The sequence below is a fragment of the Cyclopterus lumpus genome, chromosome 5, assembly GCF_009769545.1.
Source record: "Cyclopterus lumpus isolate fCycLum1 chromosome 5, fCycLum1.pri, whole genome shotgun sequence".
NCBI lineage: Eukaryota > Metazoa > Chordata > Actinopteri > Perciformes > Cyclopteridae > Cyclopterus > Cyclopterus lumpus.
The window spans coordinates 12,377,145-12,397,812 of NC_046970.1; the positions used below are offsets into that span (position 1 = coordinate 12,377,145).

The 20,668-nt window shown below is 39.7% G+C and overlaps 1 protein-coding gene across 3 annotated transcripts in view; it reads right to left on the reverse strand.

Annotated features, from left to right (window-relative positions):
- The window catches only part of LOC117731154 (retinoic acid receptor gamma-A-like), a 34,339-nt gene extending 18,465 nt beyond the window's left edge, over window positions 1-15,874 (reverse strand). For 2 of the 3 annotated variants that reach the window (XM_034533319.1, XM_034533317.1), the window contains exons 1-2: window positions 15,758-15,874; window positions 4,408-4,812 (exon numbers count right to left, since the gene is read on the reverse strand). In XM_034533319.1, coding sequence (XP_034389210.1) covers window positions 4,408-4,576 — 169 coding nt within the window. In that variant the 5' untranslated portion in view covers window positions 4,577-4,812; window positions 15,758-15,874. Of the gene's footprint in view, window positions 1-4,407; window positions 4,813-14,237; window positions 14,337-15,757 lie in introns of all 3 variants that reach the window. The other variant, XM_034533318.1, reaches the window with a different exon arrangement.
- Between the last annotated feature and the right edge of the window lie 4,794 nt (window positions 15,875-20,668).

Genomic DNA, 20,668 nt, shown 5'->3' on the forward strand with positions numbered 1-20,668 from the left:
TTTCTCTTTGCGGATATCTAATTCAATTCCTTCAATTCAGTTAAAAATGGATTCAGTTATCTTCCCTCAGGGAGCTTATTGGATAGTTCAGCCACACTGAAGTGGGACTTTGCTGCAAGCCAACCATACAGGTCCGGAGTCTGGATAGTTTTTATACAAGAAAGCCTCACCCACCTCCCTCTCCTCCTCCCTTTCCTTCCCTCGTTCAAGAGAGATGAACTCTGGAAGAAACCCCCACTGGGGCTTTAACACCCCCCTTCACACACACATACAAACTGTCCTGCCTGTGGCTGCCTATGTTTCATACCACCCTTGTGTGTTACAATTCTCTATTTTTTTTGTTTTTCAACTGTTGTTTGTGTTTTGTTTATATTTCTGCCAACCCCCTGAATCCGTTTCTTTAGATTTTTACATTAATGTTTGGAGAATAACAGCATGCTGAAGTTTTTTTATTCATCTTTTGAGTAACCCCCCCCCCCCCTTTTTTTGATGGAGTTTCTACCTGTCTATCACCACCATGGCCGGGCGGCACACCAGAACACAATGATACTCTGCAGGGAGCAGACCAGCACAGTATGAGCCTGCTGAGCTCTCCCCACACCTTGAGACAATTACCCTCCCCGCCTCAGAGCACCATGCCCCCTGTTGCTGCTTTGAGAAAAGGGACATACAAATGCAGGGTGAATGTGAAGGAAGAAAGAAAAAGTCACTTTCTTTCACTTTTAAGAAAACTTAAACTTTATTTTTTTTTAGTTGGCCAAATGGAAGATTTCTGCCTTTCTCACACACAAACTTTAAATTTGTAAGAGGAGCGAGTCATATTACAACTATTCACAATCAGGTTCTTTTGGCTATTCATCCTGTCGTCATGTCTGACACAAACACACAGAGCTGAACAATGGCCTCTCTCTCTGTCTCTGTCTGTTTCTCCACCAGCAGCTCCGTCGGCCCGGCCGCAGATATTTGCACAAAGTCTCACTGCGGTCATCAGCAAGCGCACAAATATAGTCACAAATGTGAGGCAAGGAGTGCAAGACTGCTGGTTTGTGATATTCATGGGTGTTGGAATGTGCAGCCTTCAGAGTGGAAATGTGTGTGTGTGTGTGTGTGTGTGTGTGTGTGTGTGTGTGTGTGTGTGTGTGTGTGTGTGTGTGTGTGTTTGGACGCACAGACAATTATGTGTGTATGTGCTTAAACAGAGTGCCAGTGATGAAAGACACAAAGAAAAACACACAAGCCTCGCTCTGTGCCTTTAGGTTCAAGTTACTAATATCACACACACACACACACACACACACACACACACACACTCAAAACATTACAGAGAACAAGATGTGACTAGTTCATAAATTACGAAAAGGACATTGTGTTCATTGTGGAAAAATACACTTCCTTTCCATGTGATCAGCCAGATTTTTCTTCCATTTCATAACTTAACTAGAATTTTTTATGTAAAAAAAAAAGAAGACATTTTGAAAAATATTTAGTTAAAATTCAAAGATGGTATCATATACAGTATTTTGTTTATCTATTTATTTGTGTGCTCTTATATTAATTCCCTTTTCCCACTGCTTTTAGGAAAAGAGGAGATCATTTACTGTATGATTGAATAAGAAAGCGAGAGCTTTTGATGTGGGTATCTACTAATTCTACATCGAGGGATGTTTTCAATTCAACTTCAATTCAGTTTATTTTGTATAGCCCAAAACCACAAATTACTAATTTGCCTCAGAGGGCTTTACTTTTGAATTTCATCTCATTAGAGAACAAAGTCAAGTCTTCTACTCACACTGATTAGGACCCGGTTTGAATTAATTGGCAAATGACACTTAAACCTCTTTAGTAATTTAGTATCATTTAGTACACTTTGCACTATTGAGAGAGAAGTCATTTATTCTAGCTTCCCACAATGGTAAATAATTGGCTCATTATTAGTTTTCCTCATTCAAAATAATCCGTACTGAAAACCTCTGTTGGCTAATTGCCACATCAAAATTTCAGTTTATATAAGGGATCTATAGAGTTAAAAAAATTTTTTTCTTAAAATCTAGTTGATGAATAAATATGTAAACTCCTTTGCCACATCATGAGCAAGATTCAAGAGTGAGTCACTCCCCACGAGCAGTCGCAATCAGAAGATTCAACCCGTCCTCAGGCAAATAACCCAGCAAACCTTGGTATAGTATGTTAAAGTCGAGGCAGTAGAACCCCTCCGTCAACCCGACCCTCTGAGTTTTGAAGACAAATGGTTTGTCACAACAGTGAAGGTCCTGCCCACCAGGTAGCAACGTCACTTTTCAATATACCAATATACCAACATTTTCCATTCCAATACCTCTGCCAAACATTCCTGTTGTGGGATTAAAAACTTTTTTGCCTGATTTAAATTGAAAGCAGTGACACACTTGCCAATCCCATTTGTGTAGGCCATAACTGCACCAAAGACTGCCAACATTGCTGGTATCTGTGTACACAATGAAGGTAGTAGGTGGAATCTGGGTGTCCACAAATTGATGGGGAATTAAGCAAGATGCTGTTTCTAGGTCTTAAAAGCAGCTTGAGAGGCTGACATCCAGATGAATTTGGACCCTTTATTTTTCAATTCATTCAGAGGCTCTGCTATTTATCAGAAGTTGGGAACAAAGAGACGGTGATTATTGGGAGTTTTTCCTGATCCGATGTGAGGTCCTGGGACAGGGATGTCGTATGTGTACAGATTGTAAAGCCCTCTGAGGCACATTTGTAATTTGTTTGGGCTATACAAAATAAACTGAATTGAATTAAATTAAATTCCTGGAACAAAATACAAGTTTTTATACATTTAATTTGATCCAAAATTATGTAATAATGACATTACTTTGATTTGTAATTACATTTTTGAGGAAGAACATGTTTAATTGCGGAATCTCATTAGTCGAAAAACAAAGAAGATGGAGTGAGATATTGCAGAATTAAACATTTACTATCTAGCACATGTTATTTTGTGGTCTCATTACTACAAGGTTAATAAACCAAATGTAGTTTTATCACAATCTACTATTTATTTCTTGTTTGCCTCAATTGACAACTGTCACTATCACAAGATGAAATAACATCGATAACTGTGATTGATTTAGAAATTCTGCATATACCTGATTACATACATTTAGTTTTTTCACATAAAACCACCTGTATTGTCATTAATCCTCACTGACATAATGCAGCTTGGGCCCCTCATGTCTTTCTGTCTCTGTCTGTATGTATAAAAGTCCCAGAGGCAACATGTCAAAGATGTAATGAAATTGTGAGTTCTACAAGCCTGGTCGTAGGGCCTGAGTCTCCAGATAAACAGATATCAGCCGCTCATTGAACACATTATCTGTGCACACAATGACACACACACACACACACACACACACACAAACACACACACACACACACAACATACATGCAGCAGTCAAATGAAGAGAACTAGATTAAACTGACAATAGTAGCTTTCATATTAACACACATTCATATTAATTTGTTTAAACTACAGCTACCTGCATCTATTTATTCTACGATTGCAAAAGTTACACTGTACAGGAATAAAAGACTGTGGAGTGCAAGGAATTATAATTTAGTTATAATGCAGACTCAATTAAACTGTGATGCTGTAATTTGTGAGCTATACTGTAATCAAACACAATGAAGATAAGAGGAACAAAGGAAAACATATAAGGACAGAAGTTCATTTTGAAGGAAATTGTAGAATATGAGAGCCAGTAAAAAAAAGAAAGTAATTGACCCTTCAAATCAAATGCCTTTTCAAAGTACAAAATGTTGTCAGTCTTTGCACGACTCTCTCTGAGGTCTTGCTCAGTCTCTGTGAAGTGCAATAGTGCCCCCTGTGACTCAACTGGTGTCTATCCAAACACATTGCTTTTGAAGGCTGAAATGAAAAACTCTCATATTTTTCTGTTCTAACAATAATTTTGAAAGATTAAAATTTTATGGAAAGCGTTTAATTACACAAGGGATCATGCTATGTTTGCTGTTTTTACAGCCTGTCCTCTCTTCTTTCTGCCTGGTTTACCACATGGAAAAACTCTTCTCTTCCAATCTCTTTTCAATGCATGATTTAAAGCGTGATGATAGCCTCAAAGTGACCTTGAAGACACAATTGAGGAGAGTCTCAACTGTTTTTACACAAAACAGACATCGAGCACACTATCTTGTCATGTGTTTGGGATCAGGATGTATTGCCTTCTGATTCAACCTCTGAACAGCTGGAACCCTCATGATGATATTTTAAAACATTTTTGTGGTTTGCAAATAAAATCGGTTCGTAAACATACATCTTTTAAAGCAATACGCTCTGTAACAGTGATGTATAACACAATTTTTGTAAGTTGTGTAAATTATGAATAAATGATTTGTATTACTTACACAATGCAGCCATCTCTTTGGGAAGGTCTGTCCCAAAACGGCCGAAAAGGTGGCTACTGGCCAGCAGGTCAAAGGGGGAGTGGCTACGCATGGAGTTAAAGGTGAACGGGTACATAGCCCGGGGGAAGCCGGTTATGTGACGCACTTGGTGCTCCCTGTTGGTTGCCATTGTGTAAAGTGTTGCTGGTGGTTCAAGTGATTTCTCTAAATGTTTTGTTGTTTTGTCTCCCTGCGTCGTCTTCGTCAGGGGCCTGCGTTGAGTTTGAAGTGGGCTGCTGCCATTCAGCCCCTCCCTCTCAGCTGCTGGCTGCTCTGGTGTCAGGCTGCAGAGAGGTAGGAAGGATGCTGCTTAAACAGGAAAGTAGACCAGGAGCCACGTGACCAAGACCTGACCAGGTACAGACTCTGTAGAAAAGGAGGGAAGAGAAGGTTAGGTACTGGAACTAAAGTAAAACCTAGTAAGCACACTGGCTTTAACAAGTCAAAAACAAAAATATAATTTGCCAAAACAATCGCTGAAAAATATAAATTCCAAAGTCTAGGAATAAAATCATGGAAGCCAATGAGCAAAAGGAGAGTGCTGACGAAACCGCGACACTTCTCTCATGCTTTTTGTCTGTCTTCAGTGGAATAATTTCAGGCAACGCCATATGATTTCAATCAGCAGAACTGTATTATAAAGGGTCTCTCTGTTCCCTCTGCCAGCCTGACTCTAGCCAGCCTACTTGAGAACAGCCAGCCACAACATGGGTACAATTAACCCTTTACCACAACAGACACACATGACCTCATTCTCACTGTACCCCACACCATAAAAAACACTCCTCTGTGCCCTCTGTGAAGCACAAACACCGTTGAAGGTTTGTAATGATCACCATGTCTCACCTTTTCTGTCTCTAATGACTCACATGGTGACTCTGTGGCCCTGTCAATAAGCTAAAAAGAAGACAGATTGAGGCTGCCCTCCCATCTTTCTCTATGACTCTCTCATCCCCTTCAGTGATTTCATGAGTGGGTGGAGCTTGACTCTCTAGGGTGGAGCTGTGTGGTAAATACAGCTCTGCAAAAGAATGTCTTGTTGTTTTGGGCCTGCTTCGGCATGGGAATCAAACAGGGTGGGTGAGACACAGAGGGAGAGAATTATGAATTTACAAATGTCCCTTATTGAACTACGAAAAAGAATACATGATTCAGTCAAAATACATAGTGAAAAAATATATATTGAGAGGAACAATCTGTCCTATAAAATAGCAAACCTCTGTCCTTGTCTCTCAATTGTACTGACAGACTACTAAGGTGCATAAATACAAGTACAGTAAACATATACTGTGTGTATATATATATATGCAAAGGGGCACCCCCTACTCCACATGTGGAGGTAAACATACTGGCCACAGCAGAGCCTTTTTACAAGACAGAGAAATGTGAACACATAAACACACCAAAGCAATATGTCTTAATTTAGCTCAAGTACAACGATTCCACCAGTTCCATCTCAAAAGGTCAACTCATTAAATTGCCTCTTATGTTCTTGTGGTATCTCAACGTGCAGATTAAGATTTAATTTGCTCAGATTTCAAAAGATCTCTTCTGAGATTTTCAAAACCCAACTCAATACAATTGAGATGAATGAAAGTTTGTTCATAGTACTCACATAATTTAACTAGAAGTGTACTCTGTAGAAGTGCTATCTATGCAGCTGTCTGCACTCACTTCATGCATCTAAGCAGTAGTTAACTGTGTAATGCATTATTTTGACTGTTTAACACTTCCTCTGAAAAGAAACAGTCAGTGTGTTTAGTTCTCTTAGATGTATTAGCTCTGTTAGCTGTCATCTCTGTTAGCCAGGACTCTTCTGCCTATCGGCTGCTAACAGCTAACAAGCCTCCTCCTACCAAAATGAGAGGATGCATTCTGTAGTCAGCAGTTGGTTCAGTTTGTCATCTACTAAGCGATAGTTATACATACATACATACATACATACATACAACTGACTTTTTAAAAACTAATGTTAATTAATAAGAAATATATAGTGTAACATAATTATTTGCATGAATATTCACCCCCTATAAGGAGACTGCTCTAATTCAACAGAGGTTCAGCTAGTTGATGCCAGCAGTGTCACAAATAGTGAAATCACCTGATTGCAGTTGATTTGTTTCAAGTGATTGTAGTATAAACACATATGTGTCTGTGAGGTCCAGTCTATGGTTAATTGAAAAGGAGATGCCTACAAAAATATGTCTAACTCGCTGGACATCCCACAGAGTTCAGTTGAATCCATCATTAAGAAATGGAAGGAGTATGGCACGTGTAAATCTGCCCCGAGCTGGCCGGGCAAGAAGAAAACTGGTGAGGGAGACCACTCTGAAGGAGTTACAACAGCTTCAGTGGCTCAGATTCTTTGGTCTGATGAGACAAAAATGTAGCTTTTTGCCATCAGACTAGACGCTAAGTTTGGCAAACACCAAACACTGCACTTCACCACAAACGTACCATCTCCACCGTGAAGCATTGTGGTGGCAGCATCATGCTTCTCAGCAGAAGGCCCTGGAAGGCTTGTAAAGGTAGAGGGTGAATACAGAAAAATATCCCCAAATCCTGGAGGATAATATGACTATGTCTGCAAGAGAACTACGACTTGGGAGAAGATTTATTTTCCAGCAAGACAACATATACAGCAAAAGCTACACAGAAATGGTTCAAAGACAACAAGGTGAATGTTCTGGAGTGGCCAAGTCAAAGTCCAGATCTCAATCCAATCCTGAATATGTGGCTGGACTTAAAAAGAGCTGTTCACGCCCGATCCCCAAGCAACCTGACAGAGCTTGCGTTGTTTGCCAGGAAGAATGGAAAGTAATTGCAGGGTCCAGATGTGCCAGCCTGATTGAGACATATCCACACAGACTCAGTGCTGCGATTGCAGCCAAAGGTGCAACTACTAAATAATGACCTGAAGGGGGTGAATATTTATGCAATCATTTACTTTACCGTATATATTTTTAATTCATTGACATTAGTTTGTGAAAATCTGTTTTCACTTTGACATGAAAGAAGCTTTTTTTGTAAATTATTGTCAAAAAAGTCAAATTATATTGCCCATGATTTCATGTATATAAGCAAAAAGAGGGTGAAACATCCAAGGGGGGTGAATACCTTTTATAGGCACTGTACATACTGTACATACATACACAACACACACAGCAAACCTGAGACAGATGGGTCCAACAGTATGCCAGATTAGCCATGGACAGACAGACACAAAGATGCACGTGCACACACACAACATATATACAAATACAGAATCTCCTGGTTCACATATTTTACCAGGAACAAGATCCTAGTTAATCTCGATAATCCACACATTTCTGTGAGCAGTTTCTTTAGTATAATATATAGTTTCAAAACCTCCATTATATTCTCAAAACATGGACTAATATGTCCCAAACTGTTTTGGATTGCTCAGTTTCACAAAGGCTAAATGACGTTAGCTGCTCCGTATTAAATAGCTCTAACCATGATAGTGTGCTCCAGACTTTATCAGTCCAGATCCCAAGACAATTTGTTTGCTTTTTAATTAATGCAGTCTAAGGCAATGCAGTGCAATGGATTCTACCTTCATGAAGATTAAATATTCAGCTTTTGTTGATAATGTTTTAAAGAGGTGTTCATTTAATTTGGAGCTACAGTTTGTGGTGCTGCTGATTTGTATTGCATCATACTGAGTGGTGTTTCTAATATTTAGTCAAACCTCACTGGCGGACAAAATAATAGACTAATCATCTGTGCATCTGTGCTGCTACTATTGGAGTAAAATTCTTCTACGTCCTTTTGTTGTTGCAGCATTTATTTACTTCCCACACATGCAAGCACACATGGCGCATATTACACATCCACACACAAAGCCACAAAAGTCAGCGCAGTGAGTGTTGTTTTTAAAGTCATATTTCCCATATTGACATTTTTTCTGTAACGGCTTGGCTCTGCTGTGGTTTTTCTTCACTGCAAGGGCCAGCTAGGGAGAGTCCTATACGACTATTTTCACAAAGACATTTTCTGTTTGAAGATCAGAAAATGTCAAACATAGGTTGGACAAAGTATGTAGTGATTTACAAAAGTGATTACATACATGGTGTGGAATGATCACATTTTCCAAAACATAAGCATGCACATACCTCTTTAAAAGCACAACACAGAAACATACAAGCATGGGCATGTAGGCTGTAGAAGTGAACATACCCAGATGTTCTATAACTTTATTCATGGTCAAGTAATCAGTGGAAAACACTGCATTCACACATGCTGATGTGAACGTGCAATTGACCTTGAAAAATTAAGGAGATGCAGCTTTTGAGTATTTTTACTTTTAAAATGAGACTTCAAGTTGACTCTTTAACCAATTTTAAATTCAAAGACTGAAATCACCAGTATGAAATCCAGATAGTATAAAAGGATCAACGATGAGGGGGAAAAAAGTGTTGCAAACTAAAAAAAAAGGATGGAAAATGATAGAGGGAACAGAGGAAACGAAAGAGAGGGAGTTTCAAGCATCTGGCAGGCAATGTATAAGAAGTGAACAGAGTCCTATTAATTAGAGCCATACTGGTAACTGCATTAATAAGAGAAAAAACGGACTGTGGTAAAGCAGCATGGGAGGAGGCAAACCAAAAAAATGGGGCGAGCAGTTGCAAAAATACATACATAAAAAAAAAACATACATAAAAAAACATACATAAAAATACATACATAAAAAACATACATAAAAAAACATACATAAAAATAACGCTGCGGTTTTATTTCCACTAATAAACTATGAAATAATGTGTGCCCAAGCCAAGGAATGGTTTCTTTCTCTCTAATGAGTAACACCCCTCTGCCCCGCCCCCTCACTCTCCCTCCAGGGGGAATACACCTTGGGTAGGGCAACAAACGCAGTGGCTGTGTCTCCGGGCCTCCAGGCCTCAATGATGCTTTTATGAGACCTAGCTGGGTCAGGTCAGACTGGGTAACCTGTCCTGGTCGTGCTGACACACCAACACAGGCATTCACACACACAACTGATGCTCCCTTTCCCAGACTATGGGGATTAAAAACAGCTTTAGTGTAAAAACGTTGGGACTTTCCACCTCATACTGTCAACTTTGTTTGTTTTCACATAACTTCCATCAAACTACACTTCCAGAAGCTACCTCATTGTGTTCAGCCCATTGCTGCCTGCAGCAGTTGTAACTTGTAACAGTTGAAATGACAACTTTTTAATAAAAAATTTTAATTGCTTATTAGCGGAATCATCTGGACATAGTTTCCCTGGGTGTAATTGTGACTCAACTTTATGGTTTCCAACCCAAATCAACTTGAGGTTATAGTTATGAAACACACACACACACACACACAGACACACACACACACACACACGCACACACGCACACACACAGGAAGTGTCATTACTGAGAGTCTGATCACACTAAGCTGGTTGTCATTTACATGTGAAAACAACATGTCCAGAGAGGGTTAGGAGCCCCCCTCACCAACTTTGCAACATGTAAGCTGCATCAGATCATTTATTTTCACTCACTTTGACATGTTTAACTAATCAAAGCAAACCACTGTATGCAAAAGCCTTATAGAACAATCATCGACAATCGGGCGACAATCATTTGTGAAAGGTGACACTGCAACCGCTTGCATGTAAGTAACACTTGAACATTAGGTTGTTTTTCATAAAAACAGAGCCGACCATGACCTATTTGGTGCCCTATAGGCAAGATTTAAGCTGGTTTCCTTGTATCGCAGCCAGTTCCACCACCTTATGCACATTATAGATACATATTTTGTTGGTATGGAGATAATGTGGTGCAGCATTTTTAGGGAAATAGAGGAATGAAGAATTAAAGTTAATCTTCAGTTTATTGTATAATGAGTTCCATGTTGAGTTCCACAATGTGTGGTAAAAGGAAGTCTGTCAGTTAGTCAATGGAGAGTCAAAGCATTCAGAAAATGGAGCTTGAGCAGGGTGCGTAGGTTAAAACAAAATATACATGTTGTTTAGAACTAGCACTCTTGATTATCAGTGCATCAATGCTAAGATAAATGCATCATGCAAATATGAAATCATTTTACAGTCTTAGACATTAGTATAATTTTTGTGAGCATGGAAAAGCAAGTAATCATATAATTCTCAGTAGTGCAGAGTAAAGTTTTAAAACCTACAAGTTTGCTGAGTTGATTGCCCAGGACATAAACCAGTTCTTTTATAGACCATGTAACAGTATCCATCTGACAGGACTAATAGCCCCTTGTTTCCTGCCCAGTTTTTACTGTTTGGACAGGCTTCACAGTGGCAGCAACTAAACCGCTGCATTGCTCGTGTACTATGTATATTGCATGGTGGCCAGCACTACTTGTCCGCATGCATCAGCCTTTTTTGACAATTATTTTACTCTTTAAACAGTCCCTCTTCTTAGAGTAAAGTCTCTTGGTCACTCTAACCTTCTTTTGGGTGACCAACAGACATTTCAAAGCGAACTCTCCTTGTACTAGACGAAGGAGCATTGTATGGATTGAATTAATTTGAATATGTCTAATTATTTGGCGAGGGCTGAAAGCACAAGTAGTATCATTCATCACTTGGTCAGTGGTGGATGGTGGTGGTTTAAGGGGCCTCTTCTATCTCCGCTACTGGTCCTTTTTGCCTCAGTGCCTCCTGTAAAGGTGATCATCTTTAGTAAGCCATTTAGGTTTTTTTAGTAACCCAATGTCAACTTAATGTTCATAAACTGTATGCTATCATCATTTTCAACTTGTCTCAATACAAAGGAGTACACGCTTATTGCAAGCATTAGGATTACAATCAGAAGCGTTAAGATGCAGAGGAACATAGAAGAAATGAGAAAGGTACACTGTTGTTCCATGACAAGTCTCAGTGCATATGAAGGCTAAAAACTACCCAAACACCAGCCAAATGCAAGGAAAGAAATGACTTCAGAAGGGACAATTAGCTGTAAACCATAAAACCACAATAAATTATGTAGCCAGGAAGTAGAAAATGCACATACTGACACACATAAACCATTACAGAGGGGGGGAAACACAGGCACCATCACCAACAAACAACATAATTAGACTCTCCAAACAAAAAAGCTTTACTATATTTGATGTCAAACTGACTGCCTTTTGACAAATACAAAAATTGCTGGGCCATAAACAATCAGTGTCTGACAGATGTCATATTACCGCAAAATGTTTCTGGCAGTGGCAAACACATATTTCCATTATGTTGTTAGCTTAGTCAAGAATGTATACAGAGATGTATTTATTAAGCTTCAAAACAACATTTGATATGTGATTTTCCAAGTGTTTTTACTCAGAAACATCTTTCAAAATGATTGCCAGTTATTCATTTTCTGAAAATTATTTACAGTAAACGGGATGGATCTGATCTCCCTTGCCTAGTTTATAGAGGCTATAAAAAAACTATGTTTGAGTTTGAAGGAGACAAAGTTGACAATCCATTTGGTCCCATCGTCTCGGCCTAAAGTCAATAATTTCACATTTTGGGAAATAAATGATTTTTCTTTCTTACTGTGAATTAGACTAGAAGAAATAAACATAATACATTTAAATAATTACCATTTTGTTACACTTTATGTCTAGTTTTCGGAAGCTCAACCCTCTCATGTCACTTCTGTTCATCAAAGAACCAAGATGGCGCCGGCCAAAACCAAGAACAAAATATCAAAATGGTGACGGCCAAAATACCAAACTCAAGGCTTCAAAACCACAGTCCACAAACCAATGGGTGATTGCTTCCAAATCCTATTTCAAGTCTATGGTTTTTATTCAAAGCTAAGCTTTGTAGTCAACTCTAACTAAGTAAGCCAATAAACATCATTCCAAAACAGAATTATTCCTATAACTTCCTTTAACTTCACACCCAAACTTAGACTTTCTTAGAATTCAGTCTTCAATTCACAAACATCTATTAAAAATAATTACAATATATCTACTAAAGCGATGTTTTCATCATGAAGAAATGTTTGGATACAACTACTGTTCCCAGAAAAGAGTAGTGGAGTCGAGTCGTTATGCTGAGTATCTTTAAAATTAGGATGGTTTTCTCAACACTTCCATTTTCAAGTTGATGATCAATAAACTAAACAAACAACTGTTTACATAAGTAACTTTGTAAGTCAGTAAAACTACATGTTTCATTTAAACAGCATATTTCTACAAAATACTGAGATTTTAGTATGATCAAAAAAATTTACAAAATCAGAAGATCAAATAGGAAGGGTAATTAATTACATTAATATTTATTGTTTTGGATAGGTTTTGTGTTTTACTTTGTTATGTAATGTGTGTTGAGCATCTAGAATAATGGTCTTGGAGTAAAATACATTTAAAAGCTAAAATGATTAATTGATGTCGTTGACAAAAATCGTTTACTACATTTTTAATGGCCAAGCGCTCACAACGTGTATATTATGCAGTTTCTTTAAATCTCCAATGATGATTGGTTGGACTGAGCTCTGGGATTTATAAACCAAACAATGAATCAATTAATGTAGAAAATATATATTATTACTATTGTTAACTTCGATTATTGTAAAATATATAATCAAAAGGACACACTACACCAAAGTACATATTTGAGTTACAGCAATCATCCAATCATCTACACATCTCAAAAGGTCCACCTTGTTTATTCTTTACCACAAAGTGTCACTCGACTCTCGACTAATTTACAGCTTCACTCTTGTGCACAAATTTAAACTGTCTGACATACTTGGAATAACACAGTGTGAATTCTGTGTTAGCCGTGCTAATGGGGATGATGTTCATAATAGTAATGATTCATAAAACACACAATGTTGTCATTATGTAGAGACAACCCTGTGGGCTGCCGGGGGTCTCCAGGTCGGAGCCGGGGTCAGCCCTTGTCGCTCCAGGCCCAGCAGCCCAGGCCATGGGTCAGGCCTAATTGAGGCATTTGCTAGGCAGCTTTTCATTCAGTATTAAAGTGAAAAGTGTGTCTAAAGATTGCCTGAACCCCCCGCCCCCACCCCCCACCGTCTATGTATTACGGACTCCAAATCGGTGCCTTGCTGTTCCTTCACGCAGCAGAGGATTAGAAGTGTGTTTAAAGGGACTTGTAGCCTGTACTGGAGAGAAGCCTTGGGCCATGATTAAACACACGGAGAAACTCTTTAGACACACTGAGACACATTCAGCCTTGAATTAAAAAAACTGCAGCAAAAGCAATAGTGAATGTTACAAGTGATTTCCAAATCTCTGAAGCCAATTGGATACGTCAAGCCGAACCACATCCAGTGCTTGACTCTGAAAATAAATGTGGACCATATGTAATTCTGCAGAACAAGAAAACATTTGTGTCTAATGCTCTTAAAAACAAGTAGCAAATGCTCGCTTCTTCATTTAGTAAGTTCCAAGTTTCCAGTTTTGTGTAGCCAGCATGAGAACAACCCTGTACATAATTAAACTCAGCTGACACAGACCAGCAAAGATGAATTTATTTTTAAATATTGAGGATATAAAGAAGAAAGACGTCAGTGAGACAGAGAGAAAGAGAAATAGGGGCCAGAAAGCCTCCTCAGCCTGAGGGGTTGTCAGTCTTGAAAATTGTATAGAAGATGAGATTGCAATGCATTTAAAGGAGTTATATCCAACACACCTAAATCCATAAACACACACATGTTTTTTTCTAGAAATGTCTTCTCCAAATGATGAAACTGAAGAAAAAAACAAGACTTAACCAAAAGCAGATGCATCAAACCTACATGTTAGATTTCAAAAGCTGAACAAAGTCTGACCTGGGATCTGAGAGACAGAGTTCACTTAGTAGCCGGCACTCTGCGGATGTCCACTGACAGAGTAAATGACCAAGAGATGAAATGGATGATTACTCAAGTCTGTTCAATCAGAAGAAGAAGAAGAAGAAGAAGAAGAGTTATATTTAGTGAGTCTCTGGTCTCCAGAATGTGGTCTCTAATATGTATTGTTTACACCCAGCTGTTTATGCCCTGCTTATAGACTCGTCCACCTATTCTTGTAGACGTGCTGATGAGAATTCCTCCAGACATTAAGGAAAATGAACCTGGAATAGATTTGTCAAGACTTTGCTAGAATAGCTCACAGCGGGGCCTCGCATTGGAGGGCATAGCGTAGACTGGTATGTTCAGCAGTGTGGTGTTAGCGGACAGACGAGGGTAGCTTGGATCAACTGGAAGAAGCACTTCGCAGATAAATAGCATCCTAATCACAATCATCAATCATGCAATGTGTTCATACAGCAGATACCGCAGAAAGGATGCTATTGGAAATGATTCATAGACTGTGTAAAAAGGGGGACAGTAAGTGTATTCACACACACACACACAGACACAATGCAAAGCAGCGCAGCAGTGATTAGACACACAGCAGACGTCTTGTGATATCCGGAGTAGCCTATTTCAGTGTTTCCATCACGCTTATGTAATTGTGTGGATGGAAACCTGTTTACATAACTTCGGGGGACTGAGTGCGCTCATACTCAGGTACACCAGACCTACCCAGCCATTTGTGATGTTGATGGAGTGATCCATCAAGTTGACAAGCAGTCTGTTGGCTGAGAGCCTGCAGGCTAAAAGCAGCCACTTTGTCTGCTGCTGGAAAAATGGCCTGAGACAGTTATCGAGCTCACCTGTAGCACTCAGACTGCCCCAAGATTGCAACAATATAAAACAGTATGTGACTTGTTCTCTTATTATTTACTTGAGGGGAATTCCAACATTCATCATTCAACATAACACATTCTCCTTTCTTTTTCTGTGTAGAGGCCTTTAGCAGTTATTATACACAGCTTGTGAATTAGAGTGTATGGAGTCAGGAATAAACTGATGTGCATCCTTCAGCAGGGCACACACATGAGGACACACACACACATACATCTCCACAAGCATTCATCTTCTCACATGGAGCGGCCCCGCAGCACATGCAAGTCCTGATCATCTTTCATTCCCCTCCTTAGCTGTATCTGTCTTTCTTTATTACTCGCTTGAGTCTCTGTTCTCAATTAAAGTGTCCTCAGGAACATAATCTCTCCACTCGTGCTGTCCCAGAAACACACACCGCACAGAGAGAGAGACAGAGAGAGAGAGAGAGAGAGAGAGAGAGGGAGAGTTCACAAGAACACACACACACACAGACAGACACACACACACACACACATCTCACTCATGCTCTGACATGTCTTCTTTTCCCTCTCTCTCACACACACACACACACACACAGCCACCAGAAGTTATAAGGAGACGAAGATCTTGATAAAATTGGAATTGAAAACCAAACTTACCAGAAGTGGGATGTGAACACGGCACAGTGTGGTGGTTAGTGAGTCTTGATCTGAGAAGGAACGTAGTAGTTGTGTTTGCGACGACAGAGCTCAGCCTGTGCATTCCGCCTCCCTCTCTTTTTCTCGTCTCTCTGGTTAACACACACCCTCCCTCCCTCTCTCTCTCTCTCTCTCTTTCTCTTTCTCTTTCTCTCTCATCCTGAAATCATTGTGTACTTTGATTCACAAACCCTGCCTTTGTCACGTGATCCAACACTTCAAATATACAGCACATTTTTTTACCAGCCACAGAATGCCCGAAGGAAGGGAAAACAGGGTCCAGAAAGCTTAGGTTTCACTTGCTGCCCACCCCCCCTGTCCTCCAGTCTCTCTTCCCCTGTCTCTCTCTTGCTCTCTTTGTCTTTCAGTCTCTTTCTCTCTCTTTACCTCCACTCCTTCTACACTGTCCTGTCAGTCAATGCTCTTTGTTAGACTTCAACTATGTGAGTGTTTGCTTTGCATTTCTAATGTGTTCCTCCTCTGCTCACCATCCAAAGATAGGCCGGCACTTACACACACAGCAGAGCGTCACTTGAATGCACACACACTCGCTGAAATGAAACAGTCATTAACTCACAGACATACACAAACACACATTCTGCAGAGGGCTGCACACCTTTGGGGATATCAGTATCAGCCCTTGGCTTTCACTCCATGTTTACAATGCTTTGACTTTGGGACCGTGGCCAGCCAATGTGGGAGTCCAAGGGCCTGGGGCCAATCAAGGGCCACTCAGTGCTTTATTGTGACTACATATCCCTGATGGGTAAGAAATACTTTCAGCATCAGTGTCATTATGACTCAGGACAATGGAAACAATAACTTAGATACTGGAAATGTCCGAACATAACAAAATGAATAAGGCACTTTATGTACACATTAAAATTGTTCACAGTAACATAAATTGCAACTAATATTAAACACTTCGCACATTTGAAGGGCGACAAATAAGAAGAGTATTATGTACAAAACAAATCCCACAGTATAGATGTATTCTCTGGAAATCATACAGAGCCTGGTATATATGTTAGATGACTTCATTAAATCTACAAAATGCAAACTATCATGAGCTGTTTTCCATCTTTCCTAGCCTGAGAAATACAAAGGACCATTCTCCCGGCAGATTCCGCACCTTTAAATCAGTTTAAGTGGGCTATTTTCCTCCTACAGGATTTTCCTAAGCAAGTCAACCCAGTGGTTTTCTGGTAAGGAAGCATTTAATGGCAATACATTTGATGCGTGATGGGATCAAATCTGGCTAGTCAGCCCCTGAGGGGCAGAGCTACCTGCCTCTTCATGTCAGAGATAAAACGGTCTGCTACTGTCTGACTGGCTAACCTCATGGCAAGTCAGGCTACTGTCAGGTAACCTTCCAAAACAAAAGCATTTTTTTCACTTTAAGGTTTTAAAAAATTTAATATAATGTGTTTGAGTCCTCAACACAAGTTCAACATATATTTACTTGAATGTTGTGTAACAATGACATATATCCACACTTAGTAAAGGATTCATTCAGTTTGTCCTAAAATGACCAAGAAAATTGCATAATCTCATCATTATTATAAATTAAGTTTGCTCCAAATCTGTGTGAATAATTGTAATTCAGTACCTCGAAATAAATGGATGCCTGGATACAACAATTAAAAATGTAAGTAGCATCAACTTTGTAAAAAATGTCTAAAGAAAGTACAATTTCTAGATTACATATATACATATGTACAGATGACTTTTATTTAAACGTTTTACTAACTTTTTCATAAAGCTTCACTCAAAGCTTTCAACAGTTCTGGTACTGTTTAATTAAAATAACTACTCTTTTAACAGACTACAGTACATATGGGTACAAAGAGAAGTGTTTTTTGCAATAATATTTTGCTATAATATACAATAATATTGGGAGTTTTACACAAGAACAATTGCTGAATTAAGTAATAAATGCATATTCAAAATAGCTTTTTTGATAAAATATACTTTTGAGAAATTGACCTCTTCATGTGTTCCTGTCCATGCATGACAACAACAGATCTAAGCCACATGGTGAGTGAGGGATGGACAAATTAAGTGAATAGCTCGCTGCAATGATACAATGTATGTGTTTTCAATAGTAGAAACAAAAGACATATCTGGAACTAATTTTGTTTGTGTGGTACGAAATGTACAAATATGAGACAGATTTTTGTCTGGTGGTTTCCTATCTCAGCACATTACTATACATACACTATTCAATGGAAACTTTTTTAAATTATTATTATTATTATTATTTATTTTTTTTAATATTAACTTGAACACAATATTTAATGTCCTCATTAACACCTCATTAACTGCTTTGAGCCTTTTTTTAATCACTTTGGTCACAAATATGAAGCTGGGGACCATCCAATCATCTGTGTTACTGCCACACTTCTCTGCAACTGTGTCGACGAGAGAGGTGAAAGGTTAGTCCCGTTTGTGTTTCTGTGTCAGTGAAATGCGCAAAGAAGAGGGAGGGTACAACATCTGGTGTGAAAGAAACTTTTGTATTTTTCTGAGTGTGAATCTATGGAGCAGTAATAAGCACAACATGTTGATACATGCAGACACTGAGCACGTTCACATAAATGTTCATTCTCTCCTGCTTTTGTTATTGTTAAGTGTCAATAAGTGTCAAGCAAGTTGACTCAGAAAATTACAAACATGAGCAGAGTTTCGATGAGGCCGGTCGTATTAGAGGCCTCTGATAAGTTCTGCCGAAAGATGCACAGCAAAGAACAAAGAACAAAGGAGGAAAACTGAAAAGGAAAAAGAGGGGCGCTTATAACTTTCTGCAGAGCTCGAAATGGGGCCCTTTTTGGCAGCGAGCAGCACAGAAACCACAGAATGGTGCGACTCTGGAGTTGAGTAGTGGAGGAGGCAGGAGAACGGGGGGTGAGCAAAGTACAAGGAAGCAGGAGAGAGCTAAGAGGAGGGAGAAGAAAAGAAAGGGCGAAGGAGGAGGGTGCAGACGGCAGGTTTTAATCAGCAACAGGCTGTTGGTAATGAGATCACTATCCCACTGCTCTCAGATTGATGTCATGTGAAGCTCTATGGTGCAAAGAGAGGCATGCAGAGGATGACAGGCATGCATGACAAGCGGGCTCTCTTGCTCGGGCACACACAAACATACAAGTATACATGCAGGGAGGCAAAGACAGAGTTACATTCATATTAAGGCTGGCAAATGCCCACACACCAAAAGACACTGGCACCAAAAGAAAAACACATGCACAAGACACAAATAACCTTTAATACATCACAACTCCCTGCTGTTAATTTTCTTCAAGCAAGAAAAAGAGCTGATCACACCCACACATACGCCATAAACAGGGTTCGGCTCCCAAAGCTCCTTCCTGTCTTCACTGTCTCTCAAACAGCGAACACAAAGAACATACTGTACCAGTGGTTAGGGTTGGCTAGACTTGCAGTAAAAAAAAAAAAATGTGGGAGCAAAGTAGGAAAGAAAACGAGGACTGGGGGGTAGAATCGGAGGGAGAGAAAGAGAAAGGAGGGACACTCTGGGTAGTAGTTGTCAATTTGGGGTTATAAAGTTCAACACACAACCCACAACACAGACAAAATCTGGTAAAAGCATCGGTGTAAACAAAGAAACCGATCAAGAATGCTTTTGAAAGCACCATAGCAAATTTGAATATTTAGTGTTGTTTACATCGATTAGTGTTTGTGGCTAAGTGGAGGAATGAAAAACGGAAAAAGACGTGAAAGAAAAAGAAAGTTGGGGGTGTACATGTGCATCCAATGAACAGTGAATAGTTGTTCCTATATAATGTTCCCCAAAATTCAACCATGATGTCACCATGAACCTGTTGTAACCCCAACTCTGTCAACTACCATTACTGTCTCAGTCTGAACCCTCCTACCTCTCCATTACCTCTCTGTCCCCATCTTGTTCTTGAGCTTTCTCTCTTTATCTCTTGCCATATTATGTTGTCTGCCCCCCCCCCCCCCCCCCCCCCCCCCCCACACCCACACCACACACACACACACACACACACACATACACACAAATGCTCACAGTCATTTGGAAAGTCTCTGGTATAACAAGGACAGCTTTAATCAGAACAAGCTGGCATATTTGTTGCCAAGACCTGCACTTATGGTAATTTAATCAGAAAGAGAAGAGAAAGAGGGGGAGAGAAAAAGTGAAAAGGGGCACACGGAGGGTAGTAGAGTGTGAGGCGGGGAAATAAGAAAAACAGAGGGAGGAAAAGGAGACAGTGGGCGGATGGGAGGGTGAGGTAGGGGTTGAGTGGTTGAAGGAGTTTGATCCACATGTGGAAATGATTGTCTAATTACAGCAGATATGTATAAGTGTTACTGCCTGGAGGACAGATGGTGACTGCAAAAATGAAATGATTGGATGGGGAAGAAATTAAGATGGGTAATTGGAGGAGGAGGAGGAGGAGGAGGAGGAGGAGGAGGAGGAGGAGGAGGAGGAGAAGATTGAGAAGCTCCTGCATTGTCTCCCTCTCCTTCCTCTTCAGCCTGAGACAAAAGGCCTCTTCCGATTCAGGGAGAGCCTTATATAACGGCTCTGCAACCCATCCTCAAAGTGGGACATGCTCCTCATCAACTCACACAGTCAGAAACTTTTACCAGATTACCAGCAGACGTTTCCCTTAAATGGCTGACAGAGTTACATGTTTTAAAGGAATAGTTCGACATTTTGGGAAACACACTTAATCACGTTCATGCAGAGAGTTAGATGAGAAGATTGATACCACTCTGTGTGTCCAGTGAAATTGAAGTTACAGATAGTAGCCTGTTAGCTTAGTTTAGAAAAGACTTCATCTGTACAAAATAAAAAACCTGACAATTTGCCAATACATGTGCCGACTA